General features: G+C 47.1%; 1 protein-coding gene across 1 annotated transcript in view; it reads left to right on the forward strand.

Annotated features, from left to right (window-relative positions):
• Positions 1-16,454, forward strand: part of Hunk (hormonally up-regulated Neu-associated kinase) — a 95,391-nt gene that overhangs the window by 25,235 nt on the left and 53,702 nt on the right. The window contains exon 2 of the mRNA XM_026393590.2: positions 12,499-12,791. Coding sequence (XP_026249375.1) covers positions 12,499-12,791 — 293 coding nt within the window. The remainder of the gene's footprint in view (positions 1-12,498; positions 12,792-16,454) is intronic.

Consider the following 16,454-nt stretch of genomic DNA (forward strand, 5'->3'; position numbering starts at 1 on the left):
TATCTGCAGAGCTTCTGAATTCCCATCAAGCGGAAAGGAGGATTCATGGAGTCCTTGCAGGAACACAAATTCTGCTTTATTCAGACTGACACAATAAAGGCACATGAATAAATCAGAGCTGAGTGGAAAAAAGGCCTAGTTTTCCCTTTCTGATGAACACAGCATGGAGGCTGGCCCTGACACTGAGCGTGGGATTTGGGCGGAGGGGAGGGAATTCTCCTGTTCCTCTGACATAGTGGAGCACCTGCAGAGGTGTGCTGAGGACCGCCTGTGAACGGCAGCCAGTGGCTCAGGACTGGGGTCAGGCGCCATGGGAAGGACTCCTGTGCTCAGTGTAGTGCACAACTGTTATTCCAGCTTTCCTTTTCTGGAGCCACCACGTCTGTCCCTCCTCGGGGGTTTGTCCGTCCAGCCTCGCAGCACCACCTCCCTTCCTTTCCTCCTTCCCTTTCCTCCTCCTCTCTCTTTCTTTCCTTCCTTCCCTCTTAGCACCATCTGCTGATACCCACGGTATCATGATCCCACTGTGCTGTCAGAAGGTCCCCGTGTGCTAAGCGCCTTGTGTGATTCACCTTGGCTGCCATTTTTAATCCCCAGGTTGCTGATGAACAACTGAGGTTTGATTGAGGTGAAGTTTCTTGGTAGGGATGTCTCAGCACTGGAACTCTGACGGCAGGTGGGTTCTAAAAGGCATGATTTAATTTTTGCTACAAACGTGTATGATTGGCAACGTCACACGGCTTTGCCTGATGAGAAAATGGAGCACATCTTCATTTCTTTACTGGACTTTTTAGTTGAGTGCGAGGTCTTAGGCAGGTAGTGTGCTGGGTCCCAGCACTTAGGGGGTAAGTGATCTGGATAAAGCCATGTGGCTAGAGCTTAGCTCTCTACTTACATTCACTTCTTGCCACAGGTGGCTGTTGAAAACTTGGAGTGTGCCTATATGTAAAAGATGTGGGCTTGGGGATGCAGCTCAGTTGTAGGACACTTGCCTAATGTGTGCACAGTCCCAGGTTTGATCCCTAGCACTGGGGAAAAAAATTTGCTGCAGGTATATAAATGCACATCAAACTTCAAAGACCTAGTACGAAATAGAGCTTATAAAATCACATGCTGAGATGATCATGTTTTGGATAAATTAGGTTATAGAAAATATGTTAATTGACTTCATCTGTTTCTCTTTACCTTTTTTATGTGGCTACTAGAAAATGTAAAATTATATATGTGGCAGGCATATTTTGGTCAGACAGCACTGGACATGTGGCTGAGCTATGATTTTAATATATATATATATATATATATATATATTTTGGTACTGGGGATTGAACTCAGGAACACTCAACCACTGAGCCACATCCCCAGCCCTATTTTATATTTTATTTAGAGACAGGGTCTCACTGAGTTGCTTAGTGCCTTGCTTTTGCTGAAGCTGCCTTTCAACTTGCCATCTTCCTGTCTCAGTCTCCTGAGTTGCTGATATTATAGGCTTTGCACCACGGTGCCTAGCCATGATTTCAATCTCTCTCTTTTTTTAATACTTTATTTTTTAGTTGTAGTTGCACACAATACCTTTATTTTATTTATTTTTATGTGGTGCTGAGGATCGAACCCAGGGTCTCGCACATGCTAGGCGAGCGCTCTACCGCTGAGCCATATCCCCAGCCCCATGATTTCAGTCTTAATCCAAATGTTGTACCTGGAACTCCAGGAGCTTCTCATGTATCATTCTGATGGAGGAACGTTGGGATGCTCAGAGGTGATAGTGATTCCCCCTGATCAGTAATTGACTCCATAGTTCTGGGCCGGAGGTGAAGCAGAACATCATGGCGGAGGGTGTGAAGGAGGAAAACAGCCCAGGACATGGCAGGCAGGAGGCAGAGAGCGCTCCCCTAAACAAGGAAAAAATATACCCCAAAGGCACACCTCCAAGGATGTACCTCCTCCAATCACACCCTATATGTCTACAGTTACCACCCAGTTAATCCAAATAGGTGGATTAATCCACAGATTAAAAACTCTTGTAATCCAATCATTTCACCTCTGAACATTCTGTGTGTCCCACAGTTAGCTTTTGGGGGACACCTCATATCTAAACCATAATGGGGTACATTGAAATTTGGTGTGGGGTTATAACAAGGTGAGCCTGGTTAATTGCTGAAGATGGTAACTTTTACGTTATGCATTTTTTTTTAACTGCAGTAAAAAAGTAAAAAAAAAAAAAACTCATGATGAACAGAAATGTAAGGAGTGTCTTCTGGGAGTCATATAAAAGCATTTAAAGAATGATAAGGGTTTGACCAAGAGCAACAGGACTAAAGTAAAAATGGATAGAATATAAGGTAATCCGAATAAAATCTGTTTCCAGAACAGGAAAAGTGGAGGGGGAGGGGAGAGGGCCTGGAGCCAGATCATGAAGGACATTTATGTCTCATCAAGGAATCTGGCCTTCAGATTTGCCAGCACCACTTGGTGCTATGACTATCCTTAGGAAGAAACCCTGGGGCCTTGACTTGAGAGGGAAGGGAGAGGGGAGAGGGCTACCTGGAGAGACTTGGGGACAGGCTATGAGGAGGGGAGGGGACGAGGTACCAGGTGGGGATGGCAAGGCCTGAACTGCAGGTGGGTAGGGAGGGCTGGGGTGTGGGCTGCCTGCTTGGGGTGTCTGTCCCCCACACAGTGGGGCCGCCTCTCTGAGTTCACTGTGGCTGGTGGGGGGCAGTCATGCAAAACCAACCCCTTATCTTTTGGATTCCTTGCCCCTGTGTGCTTTTAGATTATGTAAGTAGGTGCTTCCTGTCCCTTGTCACTAACTGACTTTGGAGAATTAGAAATGGGGCCCAGTTGGGAAAAAGTGGTGCAGAAAGAGCTGCTGGAGGAGCAAATGGGAATTTGAGAGATTTGTTCTGATTTTTAGCTAATACATGAATCAGTTGGCTTCAGAGACCAAGCGTGGTGGAGACTTCCTAACATGAAGTACACAGGGTCTCTGGAAACTTGAAATCTATTGTCTTCTGCGCCTTTTGCACTCTTCCAGAAGCCAAAGAAAAAGGAGGTTTTCATTGCCTGTTTTAATTAGTACCTCATCTTCCATGGAGATTACTGAGTTTTGGTGAACTCTGACCGGGAAGCAATTTGGGTTTTACTTGGCCTCACTTTTTCCTTCTGGATCGTAAATCCGTGTTGACGACGACGAAGGAAGAAACATGTTGTATCCGGGTCATCGCGGGCTTTCTGGTAAGAGTTCCAGCGACCGGCAGACCGCCCTGGGATGTCAACCCGGCTCCTACCTGCTCCCTTTCACATTCTCTCCTCTCCTGCAGGAACGGAATCCTGGTTTCCCACCAGCAGGATGTGTTTCCAGGGTGATTTGTTGAGTGACTTGGAGCTGGAGCAGGGCAGGCCCAGAGTGTCCCTGGGAAAGTGGTTTCAGAACTCCACAGGGTGGGCGTGGGAGGGTCTCCCAGCCCTGCCCCGAGAACTGGCTTTACCCAGCACCAGGTTATGTCAATGTGGACAAGATGGGTCCTAATCAGCTCTGTGATTTCAACTGGGGAAGAAAGCCTTTTTCCCTTATTTTCCAAAAATGGGGAAAGGATACTTTCTCCCTTCCTCATTTATAGAAGGAGAGATTTGAGCTCTCAGCAGGAAGGTGGCCCGTGGGGAACCAGGGGTCAGAAACAGATGAGCTTGACTATATAAATAGCAGCAATTAATGGGTCCCTATAACAGACAGCCCTGTGTGTTTGCTGTCTACCATCGTTTCTCTGCGAATCGGAGCAACACCGAAATTAATTATGAAGCCAGCAAAGGATATTTTCTGCTTCCTGTTAAATAAGTATCATCCACACAGGGGCACGTTCCACCCCGATGCTTTTGCACACATCTTCTTTGGAAGAAGGCGTGAAACCAATTTATTTTCAAAACGTCCCACCGGGTCACGCTAATTAGCACAGTTTTCAGCCCTTTTACACTGAACTCGGGCTTAGGCTGCAACGCAGAGCCCTTGGTCTCTTGCATTTTCTTCCTTTGGCTTTGGGGGCTTCCCTTTTTGCCCACCCTGCCCAATCCATTTCACCCAGCCTCGTCAAGCAGATTTTCCTGTTTTTAATGAGATTTGCTAAGCAAGCTATACGAATAACTTGGTTAGTCTGCTCAGGCTGCCGTAACAAGATCCCCGGGACTCTGCCGTTGTAAACCACAGGAGTTTATTTATTTTCTCACAGTCTGGAGGCTCAAGTCCCAGATCAAGATGCCAGCAGGCTTGCTGTCTCCTGAGGCCCCTCTTTGTCCTGCATGTATTCATCTTCTTGCTGTGTCCTGGCATGGCCTTATCTCTGCGTGCACACCACTGGTGACTCTCTTCTTATAAAGTCACCCGTCCTATTGGATGGGGGACTCACTCTTACATGACCTTAATTAAGACCTTATTTAACCTTAGTTCTTTTCAGATGCTTTTTTCAAATACATTCACTTTGCGGTTTAGGAGTTTGACCTATAAATTTGGTAGGGGATATAACTCAGCCCAGACATTCTAGTTAATAGAATCTTTTTTTTTTTTTTTATCCAACTATACTCGGATTCTTTCATTTATTCAAGAAATATAACTTGAGTGCTGTCTTTGTGCGGTGCTGTTCAGGACGCCATGCACACCATCAGTAAAGAGGACAGGACCATCCCTTCCTTCCTGGAGTCAGAAAGACCCCCACATCCAGTCATGGAGTTCTGAAGGGTCTTAGAGGTGCTAAGTGGCTCTGGGAAAAGAGACTAGAACCAGGGGACTGTGAGCGCAGGTTGTGTGGTTGGAAGTAGGGCCTGGGAAGCCTCTGAGAGGGGACATTCCCACGAAGTCTTGTAGGTGAGTGACAGTGTGTGGCTGAGGCTCCAGGTGGCAAGGCACCTGTGTCACCTGAGGGCCAGTGAGGAGGTCAGCAGGGAGAGCTGGAGGGGAGGAGGACAGAAACAGTGAGGGGATCAGACAGCATCTTCAGGACTTTGGCTCTTGGGTGTGTTTTCATGGATCTGGGGAGTTTTCCTGCCCTCCTAGATTAGCTGCTCTGGAGAAGGTGGCAGATGGCTCAGACAAGTCTGGGAGGGAGAAAGAGTATCCGGCAGGAGCTCCACCCAGATTTAGCCGCTGGAGTGGGAGGGACTTTAGAGGGGCAGGAGGGGTTAAGGGTGAAGAATGAGGGTCCCTTGGCCATGAGACCCTGAGTCCCCCAACAGCCTGCTTTAACATGGGCGATGTAAGCTCTCCCCTAACCCCCAGCTCTTAGCCATGTCTTTAGGAAGCGAGAAACTGCTACCTACAGTTGAAAGCCTTGAACTTGGCAGCGATCTTGAATTTCTTTCTCGGCTCAGACTCACCCAGAGCCATGCAGGCTCCTCTTATCCACTTTCTAGCGTTGGCATTTAGCCAATGGCTGCTGTCCAGTCCAGTGTGGAACCCACCAGACACCCACATAATTGGGGAAGAGCAGGAGTGGAGCCATCCATCTGTCCATCCATCCATCCATCCATGCACATATCCATCCTCCACCCCTCCTCTCTTCCTGCACCATCCTTCCTCTCCTCTTCCCTGTATGCATTGGCTCTGTCGGTATCCAGAGCGTCTTCACTGAGCTCCATCTCTGTCCTGACACGGCCAGGCACTGGGTGGGCATCTGAGGGTGAGCCACCTTTTGGAATATCCCAAGGACTGGTGCCAGAGGGGAGTCTGGAAGTGTGTTCTAGGGAAAGAATAAATGCCTTGAAGGGCGAGAAGGACTGAATTCAGGCCTGACCCCAGAGTCTGGGTGGGGTGGGGTGGGGGTCTGGAGTGGGGAGAAATCTGTGCTGTGAAAGAAAAGTCCTTATTATAATCTGGTGAGGGATGGGGAAAAACAGAAGAGGGTAAGAGGATTGTGAATGCTGGGTGGGCCACATGATTGTAAAGCTCTCTCAGAAAGTGGTGTATTTCGGAGGGGGCTCCATAAACTCTGCATCATGCTCACTCACTAGCTCAATCCATGGCCAAGGTGGCATTGACATTTGAGCGATTCAGAGGTGGAAGGGAATCTTTGATCTACCTGTCTTGTGTTCCAGGAAGCTGAGGACTTAAGTAGGCAGAGATGTCCAGGAACTTACACTGACCCCCTGGGGGACTGGTAGCTTTTTCTACTTGGTCACTCATTCCTTCCCTCCCTCTTGGCTCTTGACCTGCTAGGTGCTGGGAGGCCAGATGCAATTCCTGCCTTTTGGAAAGTACAGGGGAGGGTGTCACAAACAGCCACGTGTGGGTGATGGATGTGACAGTGGGGGAGGAGTTGCAGGGGGAAGCAACATGTAACCCGAGGCCAGAGAGAAGGAGTGGGAGTTGGGAGCCCTTGTGGAAGGGAATTCCAAGCAGGGGTGGGTGGGAGTCAGAGGACAATAGAGGGGTATAACCCAGGTCTGTGCAGCAGTCAGGAAGGAACCGGAGAGGGGTGGTTAGGAGGTGGAGGGGACAGGGGCGACCCGGGATGGGGTGGTAGAGGAGAGGAGGGGTTGGGGCTGAGGAGGGCAGCACAGCACGTTGGACCCACCTGAGCATGCCCTTCCTGCGGCCCTTGTGAGTCGTAGGGGCACATGGCCACAGGCATGTTGGAGCTCAGGAAAGAGATGTGAGCAGGACAGGTGTTTGATGGTGTTGGGAGTCAGGGCAGTGGCGGAGGTGGACATGCACCTCCCTGATGGGAGGAGGGAAGAGATCTGGGACAGACCTACCAGGCTGTTGTGCCATGTTGCTTTGCTGGGACACCCTGGACTTGCTGCAATGGGGACAGCAGGATGAGGTCGGGAGTGGAACCGTGACGTCTGACCCCAGCCCTCAGTGAGCGATGGCCTGCCCCTTGTTCCCGTTCCTGTAGGTAAACCTGTAGAATCATAAGATGCCTGGATGGTCCATTAGTTCTGCTTGGTAAGACATATATATTGAGTAGCTTGAATAGCAGGCATTTGTTTTCTTGTGGTCCTGGAGGCTGGGTGTCTGAGATCCAGGTGCTGGAAGGGCTGGTTTTTCCTGAGACCCCTTTCCTTAGCATTTCAAGTGGCCATCTTCTAGCTGGATTAGGACCCTCCTTTAGCACATAATGTACATTAATTGCTTCTTTAGAGGCCCTATCTCCCAATACAGTCACATTGGGGTTAGGGCTTCAATAGATGCATTTTAAGGGAGACACAATTTATTTGAAAAGAAATAGTAATCTTGAACCACTACAAAGAATCAGAATCATCCCCCACAAAAGGTCCTGAAGAGCCATGTGTTTTCCTAGCACATACTTGTTACCTAGAACAGGATTGGGTGTACTTTAAGTGCTTAATAAAAGTTCGTTGAAGAAGGGGGGAGATTCTTTTCAGTTTAGCACACACTAGTCATTAAGAAACCAAAGTGTTCTGGAAAGAAAGCTCTTTTCTTGGCTCCTTTCCATGTAGAAAAAAAAATTTTTAGTTGAGCAGGACCTCCCATTCCCTGTGCATTTTGATTATTTAAAACATTATGGTATAAAAGTGCTTTGATGAAGGATGAGCTTTCTGAAGTACAGCATACATTGTATAATGCGTAAAACATGCATGTGTATTTTTGAGATATTAAAAAGGAGTCTCTTTGATCAGTACTTTTTTCTTCCTCTCCGTCATACGGAAGGTTCGTTTTACGTCTGACTTTTCCTTTTGGAGATTGGACACATTGACAATTCTCGGTGTGGCTCAGAGTAATGAATTTTAAAGGCAAGGAAGGGTGATCCAGGGCGAAAGGATGAATCTAAAATCCTGTTAACTCGGATCCTGTGTAGACAGTCTCCCCTAAGTCAATATTTAAAGAAGATGGGAGACTGGACGGATAGGAGACCACTGTTGTGGGATTTAAATGTACTTTTACTCCAGAGTAAAAAATAAAACCACTGGAATGTGGTTCAGGTTCTTGTTTCATATGCTACAACTGTGAGTCAAGGAAATGTACCAGTTTTCCTCCGCTGACTCCAGCTTGGATGCCTTTCCACTCTCTGTACAGGTTGATTCATTGCAAGTACAAAAGTAATGACGATAATGGCATCCATTTAAGGCGCACTTACCATGTGCCAGACCCTGTACTCAGAGCTTTATGTGCATCGTCTTGGGGACCAGTTGGTTTATGGGAGTGTGTGCCAGTACTGCTTCCCCGGGATTTTGTGTGTTCCTCATTCTTTTCTCCTAGTGTGTGACAAAGCCTTGGAGCATGAATCCGATTGTTTTCCTCTGGCCCCTGTCCTCGTGGATTGGGGCCCCTGTGCATCCTTTCTTCCCCGTCTCTCTTGGTAGAGCGATGCTCCCATTCCATCCCGTCTGCTCCTTCCTCTGGGGTGTGACATCTCTCATATCTTTTATTTCTCCACCCTGTGGCTGCTGCCTAGTGATGGAGTTCTACTCCTTTTTTTTTTTTTTTTTTTTTTAAGCTTTGGAGGATTTCCATTTCTTTCTTATGAGCTTAGCCAATTTATTTAAAAGTTGATTTTGCTGGTTTTATTCATCTTTGGAAGGCTTTTTTTTTTTTTTTTTTTTTTGATGGAGAAAGGGGCACCATGGTGGACAGTTGCCATATTATGAGACATCCTATTCCTTAATTAATGAACGAAGTTGATGAATAATCTGTTGTTTTCTCCTGTCACATGTCAGAACCATGCAAGACATTGCTACTTAGTTTGTTGGGCGTTTGGGGGCCATCTTGAAAACAGATTCCACTGTAGAATTCGGGGAGGCTTTGTAGCTTGGATCCATTGAAGAGCCAGAGTCATAATTTCACAGGAAATTGTTCTGCCAGGTGTGCACAGGATGGCATGGAGGCTTAGACATTGCCCTGAGCCCCTTCCCTCTGGTACACACACACTCACACCCACCAGACCAGACTGGAGTTCCTGGACAGCATTGCCCGGGACAGTCCCCCACCACGTCAGGGAATCGGCAGAGCTGGTGTCAGCCACAGGTGTTCTCTCTCCTGTTGTCTGAAACATGCTAAACTTGCTTATTTTACTGCCATTTGAGAGCAGATTTATTTTTCCTTTTAAAAACTCTCCTGACCATAGCCTATTTTAGTCCCCTTGTTGTACTCGGCTTTTACCCTGATAGAATCAGTGTCGGGCCTGTGTTGCCTGCAAACCTGATTTCCCTGTCTCCCTTGGCCGGCCATTGATGGCCTTTTCCTTAGTTTCCCACTTATCCCCCCCCCCCTTTCAGTTGTTGTAGATGAACCTGATAATTTGCAGTGCTGTGTCATCAGAGTGGCCTTGTGTTTTTACCGGGTGTCTAGCTGGTGAGTGTAGAGGTGGATGGAAACAAGTAGGTGCCCAACTGGTTCTTGACAAAGGAGAGGAAGCTGAGGCGACACCTCCTCCCAGGGGGAGTGGCTGCCAGTTCAGGGTTTTTCCTGGGCCTCTCGACCAGTAGAACTTGGGACCTGGATATCAAATGATGGTGGGGCCCATGCCTGGTATGTGGCATATTACCATCAACTTGGTGGCATAATTACTCTCTCAGGGTCTGGAGTCGGGAAGTCCAAAATCACCGCATTGGGCCAAAACCAAGATGTGCACAGGACCACGCTCTGCGGAGACTTCAGGGGGACGTAGACTTTGCCCTCTCAGCTTCCGGCGGCAACTGGCATTTCTGGGCTGGTGGCCACACCAGTCTTTGTCTCTGTCTTCAAATGGCCTTCTCCTCTATTTGTACAAAATCTCCCTCTGCCTCTATTTTGTAAGGACACTTGTGAGGACATGTAGAAAGAACCCACCCGGGGAATCCAATTTAATCTTATCTGGAAGTCCTTCACTGAAACCCGCATCTGCAAGACCTCTTTTCCCAAATAAAGTCCCACTGATAGGTTCCAGGGATTAGCACTTCCTATCTTTGGATGGCCATTATTCAACCCAGTACAGGCAATTAACGAGCTAAATAAATTATCCTGACAATAATTGTGTGCTCTGTTAAAAAAGGTGGATCGTATTCCCGCCTGGCGTAGTACTTTGTAAGATTTCATTGCCAAGGGGTCTAATTTTTAAAACATTGCAACACAGAGTCAAGCAGAGACAGAACTTAATTGTACTCTTCAGCATCTTTCTCTCCACCCCCCTAAGATGATGGCAAAATATACTTGTGTGTGTGTGTGGTGTGTGGGGGGCTACAGGAAGAAGTGAAGTTTATGAGGCTTCTTTTATCTAGCATTCATGCAGCGAGCTGGGGCCCATCTGTGGCTCGAGTGTCACTTTAACTTCTGTGGGCTGGAAGTGTTGGCCTCGGGGACTTGGGGTGTTGCAGGTGCCCCCCTGAGTGGTGCATGCAGAGAGGGGCTCCCTAGCTAATTTGTTTCCCTCTGCTGATTGTCCTTGGCCTTGGCTGTTTTTAGGTCTTTGGATTAAGGGCCTGGGGTTCCCTATTAAGATGAAACTTTGTTCTCTAGAAGAGATAACAGGCGAAGCTGTTGACAGCTGTTTTTGCTCTGTTGGATCCAAGCTGTTAGTCACCTATTGTGTACTGTGCCGAAAGGGGAGTGGGCTCCTGGGCCCTGTGTGAAAGTGGCTAGTGCTGTGCATCTTGAAATGCCTGTGTGCAGGGCAGTGGGCAAACAGGTGGCAAGAGGACCTGGAGGATGACGGACGTGTCCCGGGGGAGCACGAGACCCTCCCCTGCAGACAGCCTGGAGACCCAGTGGGTCCACGGTGGTGCTGACTGTGGAGAGGTGGGGTGCTCATGGGGCCGCAGAGAGCCCCCAAGTGTTTCAGCCTGAAATCAGGTTCCAGGCCCACGGATTTCCAGGCAGAGGGCAGGGTGAGTTCAGGAGGCCAGGATGGGTCACCGGAAAGAGGAAGGACATCGATGTGCTAGTCCAGGCTGACGGTGGTGGCCAAACTTTATTAACTTATTTGACTTAAAGTTTGCCTCTGATTTGTACTCTATTTTTTTTTCCATTTTCTTTTTAAAAAGTCTATTTGACAGCTTTATCAAGATTTAATTAACAGGTAAAAGTGCATATATTTCCCTCGAGTCGTGTGATGCTTTGATATGTGTAGACATTGTGAAGTGGTTACCACAATCAAACTTATGAACATGACCTTCACCTCATATCATCATCATCATCATCATTTGTGTGTGTGTGTGTGTTGAGAACATTTGAAACCTACTCTTTTAGCAGTATGAAGTATGCAATAGACACAGGGACCCTGGGCATCCCTGGATACAATGGCTCCAGAGTTCTCTTAGACATAGTGGCCCCGGGTGTCCCTTGAACAGAGACCCTGGGCATTCCTTAGACACAATGGTCCTGGGGGTCCCTTGGACACAGGGACCCTGGGCGTCCTTTGGACACAAGGGCCCTGGCTGTCCCTTGGATGCAGTGGCCCTAGGATTCCCTTAGACACAGTGGCCTTGGGCGTCCCTTGGATGCAGTGGCCCTGGGAGTCTCTTGGATGCAGGGTCCCTGAGGGTTCTTTGGACGCAGTGGCCCTGAGGGTCCCTTGGACGCAGTAGCCCTGGGCATCCTTTGGATGCAGTGACCCCAGCACGGAGAGGCAAGGTGCCTAATTGACAGAAAGGAAGTGGGTATGGAGGAATTGACATTGTGTCAGTGGCTGGTCACATGGGAGAGGAATAGCAGGATGTCTTGGGCCTGGAGGATGAAGAGGTGATACCCCAAAAGGAGCAAGGAGAGTCGGGGTAGAAAAGACGTCTTCCCTCCCTGTCCTCCTCCTTCCCTGTGTCCCTGCCTCCCACCGTTTAGGATGACTTGCTGGTAGGGAAAACGCGCCAGAACAGCTTCCTACGGGAGGCTGAGCGGTGAGGCTGGTCCTGACTGGGCGTGGGTTCACCCTAGTGACTCACTAAGGGAGAGAGGTCAGGGTGGGAGGCCAGGGACAGCCTGGGGGTGCAGGGCTCAGAGAGGGCCAGGAGGCCAGAGCTGCATCCTTGGGCAGCACCTCCTGCTGCTGCCTAACCGCACCTGGAACTGGAAACCGGGGACAGAGTTAGGTGTTTCCGAAGTGGGATGGAGTGGGGGGAACCAGACCCAGGGGGATGATGGAGAGTCCTGAGAAGTAGTGGGCACCTTTGCTCCAGGAGAAGTTGGTATCTAGCTCCTGATACCCTCCCTGCAGACAGCGAAACTTGACATCAACCCTTTCCCGATCCTTCCAGGCTACTGTTCAAGTTTGCTTAAATAAATTCCCTTCTCTCCTTCAATAAATGGATCTTCTTTTTCCCCCCTGATGATCTCTTTTTTCCCTTTGATGGCATTTAATTAATTAATCAATTCACATGTGCTAGGGATTGATCACCGGGCTGCGCTTGCTAGGCAGGTGTTCCCCCGATGAGTGGGACCCCAGTCCTGATGGCTTGGGATCCAGTGTTTCTCCTGGTGCAGAGAAGTAGCTTGTGTTTCCCTAGAGATCCCGAGAGTGGTCGAGGAGTCTCCTTTGTCCACAGCGTCTGTTAACACCCATGCTCTTGGTTTGTCCTCAGGTGGCCATAAAAGTCATTGATAAGAAGAGAGCTAAAAAGGACACCTATGTCACCAAAAATCTGCGGCGAGAGGGGCAGATCCAGCAGATGATTCGCCACCCCAACATCACGCAGCTCCTTGATATCTTAGAGACGGAAAACAGCTACTACCTGGTCATGGAGCTGTGCCCAGGCGGCAACCTGATGCACAAGATCTACGAGAAGAAGCGGCTGGAGGAGTCTGAGGCCCGCAGATACATCCGGCAGCTCATCTCTGCAGTGGAACACCTGCACCGGGCTGGGGTGGTCCACAGGTGAGGTCCCTGAGGGGCTGAGATCGCTGAATCTGTGCTGAGTGGACGCTCCAAGAAGTGCTAAGCGACCACATCCTGTTTTGCAATTTTTCTTCCATTGGATTGTTTTATGAGTTGAGTTCATGCCCGGGTGGGGGTTCAAAGAGAGTCCAAAGTCAGAGTACCTTTTCTTGCAGCCTGGCTCTGCCTTTGAAGGGTTGTTTGACCTTGCACAAATTACTGAACGGCTCTGAACTTCAGTCTCTTCATCTGTAAAATGAGAATGATAATACTTCACTTTCCATTGATGTGGTGGTCAGTGAGTTCTTAGGTAGAAAGAGCTTGAATGGTGTTCGGTGCACGGTTAGTACTGTATAAACGTTAGCTGCTGTTCTTGTCATTTATGAGTCATGAGACCAACCGTAGAGGCGCCTGAAAGAAAACTCAGTGATAGATGATTTTTCAGCTAGGGAAAGGGCTTTCCTGGTATTATTTGCTTTCAGATGTAGCTGCTCGATAGTTGTCTTAGTCAACTGAATTGAATCACCAAATCGTGGACTTGCCCTCAAAATCAAGGGGTGTTCCCCATAAATCAAACCAACCTTGCGAATAATTATGAAAATCGAACTTGCCCAGCCACCGTGTTCCCTCTGGGAGGAGGCTTCCAAGAAAGCAAATGAAAATGATCTTGTGCTGCTGGTGGTGGGTGCTTACGTTTAGTACGACAATAAAATAAATTTTAAAAAGTTAAAAAAGTTTCTTAGAAACTGTTGGCTCCACCCATAAATGCACAGTTCTTTCTTCATGGAATTAAAATCAATAATTACAATGATAATTGTAATTATTGAGAAAAAAATCAATAATTACAGATAAAAATAAAAAATCATGTTTAATTAATTCTCATTTAAAAAGTCAGCTGATGGCATGAAGTATGCATGCACACACATATTTGAATATTTTTAAATGGAGATACAACTCACATCCTCTAAGATCCACTTTATGAAAGTGTCTAATCCAACGTTTTTAGTGTATCCGGAGTTATTCAATCATTACCACAGTCTAATTTGGGAATAATTTTATTACCCCCACAAAGAAACCCTGTTCCCATTAGACACTCCCCATGCTTCCTTGTGCCATTCCTTGGCAACCATTAGTTGACTTTATGTCTCTATGGATCGGCCTATTCTGGATTTTTCATATAAATGGAATCATATGGTCTTTTGTGATTAAGGTCTTTTGCTTAGCATGATGGTTTTCAGATTCTGTCATATCAAGTATCAGTACTTCCTTCCTTTTTATGGCTGAATAACATTCCACCGCATGGATATACCACAGTTTGTGAATCTCTTCATCAACTGATGGACATTTGGGTCATTCCAGTGTTTTTGGCTGTTATGAATCGTGCTTAGATGACTATTTATGGACAAGTTTTTGGGTGAACACATGTTTTCACTTCTCTTGTTTCTTTTGGAGAATTACATGCTTAGGGTGGAATTGCTGGGCCATACAACAACTCTCAGTTTTGCCTTTTGAGGAAACATGTATTTTTTAAAAAGTGCACATCTAAGCCGGGCATGGTGGCGCACTCCTATAATCCCAGCGCCTCAGGAGGCTGAGGCAGGAGGATCACGAATTCAAAGCCAGCCTCCGCACTGGTGAGGCACTAAGCAACTCAGTGAGACCTTGTCTCTAAATAAAATACAAAATAGGGCTGGGGATGTGGCTCAGTGTTTGAGTGCCCCTGAGTTCGATCCCCAGTACCAAAAAAAAAAATTGAACATCTAATGGTACCTTCTCTCTGTCCAAAAGTCATTCATTTTCTGATCAGTGAGGAAAGCAGCTAGAGGCCTTTATTTAAAAGAGCTCTCTGTAGGAGCTCTGTAGGAGCTTTGCAGATGGAGAGGGCTGTCTCCTCCTTGGGAGCCCTGGGGAGTCTAAACCCAGGGGCGCTGTGGGATATCCATTGCTCGGGGCTTTCCCAGAGCCAGCCCTAGCCGGGCACTGTTCCCATTAGTCACTTCCTCCTCACTGAGGTGCGAGACCCTCTTCACAGGCATATTCTTAGTCTCCCAGGCTGTCATGCTATCATCATGCTTTATTACAAGTCTTTGTGTTTCCATCAGCGAGGCAGGGAACACTCAGAAACTGGAGGTGAAGAACACTATTTTTGGCTCTTCCCCACAATACCCTCTTGTGGCCTGTGGTGTCACGGCTCTGCCATTATCAGGAAAATGATGGTCGTGAGGGTGCCTGGCACTGTCTTTGTTTATTAAGATGACAAAGCCAGAAACCTCATGAATGAATCAGCCTGGAATATTGACTCTGTGGGTCACAGCAGAAAATAGAAGTGGGTGGAGCCGGGGGGGGGCAAGTGGCAGAGCTTTCGGTGGGACTTGGGGGGTGTTTTTCCAAGGGTTCTGTGCTGTCAAAAATAAGATGAGAGAGGAGTTTCTCAGGATGTTGAGGACAGCAAAGCAAAACCAGGTGAAAGCCGGCATTGCACTCTGGTTTTCTCCCGCAGGAAATTCTCAACAACCCTTTTAAAGTAATTTTAACAAAATCCAATCCTTCTCAGTGCAATTACTGTCAGAATGTCAAAGGAATGAATTTAATAATGTTTTGATAGCAAAGACAGGACGCTTTTTCTTTCATCTCCAGCTTCTCCTTCTTACTCTCTCTCCTTGGAAATATATTCATAATCCAATAATGGCGAGGGCTCAGATCTTTCAAAGTTAGAAGAGATTAGAATCTAGATAAATATAGATTTAGGAGGATTTCTTTGCTTTTCTCTGTAGAAATCATGTTAATGTGTGTCTAGCACCTGGACATAGGTGATCAGGTAGCTGAGACATTGCATTAAAATGTTTTCATTGGATACATTCATGGGTAGCTTCATCTGAAGATCTTGACTAGCGGAGATTGTGATTTGGCTGGCTGCTGGTTTTTTTTTTTTTTTTTTTTTTTTTTTTTTTTTTTTTACTGTAGCCTTCTCCAGTGATGGGGGAATTTTCTTTGTGCTGCAGAGGAGGAATGAATTTCATAAATTATTTTGAGGTTAGATTTTTTTTCAAATGAATAAGAGAGCCTAGCATTTCAGAGAAACCCTGGAGTCCCTGGTGCGAAAATTTCTGAGCAAATAGATTGGATTATTCAAAAGGAGCTAGAATGATTTTTTTGTTTTATTTTTTTGTTTTTCCAGCAGCAGGGATGGAACCCAGGGCCTTGTGCATGCTAGGCAAATGCTCTCCAACCAAGCCACATCCCTAATCCCTTGGAATGAGTTTTTTTCTGGCTACGTACATGCAGTCACGTAAAGGGCTTTTGGTTCTGAGTGTTAGAGGATGCTTTAAAACTCAGTTCTTGATGAGGCTGATACTGTGTGTGCTGTTAGGTCCTAATCAGCCTAATACTGGCAGAGCCCTCATTTCTTCTGACATTAAATCTAAATATTTAATTATCTACCCAGAAGTTCTCAATATCATTTAAAAGAAGCACATCTTTAAAAGTCACGTGAATATTACAGGTAGACTTGGAAACAAGGAAACTAAGCCATGTAAAGCAGATTCCCAGCTTTACAGGAACCTGGACTTGTCTGGAGCCTGCATCTTTTGCTTCCGTGGGGCTCTTAGGAACTTTCACAGGAGCAGAGGTCTAACTTCATGACTCTAGTTTCAGGACTGCCCG

Source organism: Urocitellus parryii, chromosome 2 (assembly GCF_045843805.1).
Source record: "Urocitellus parryii isolate mUroPar1 chromosome 2, mUroPar1.hap1, whole genome shotgun sequence".
Classification (NCBI taxonomy): domain Eukaryota; kingdom Metazoa; phylum Chordata; class Mammalia; order Rodentia; family Sciuridae; genus Urocitellus; species Urocitellus parryii.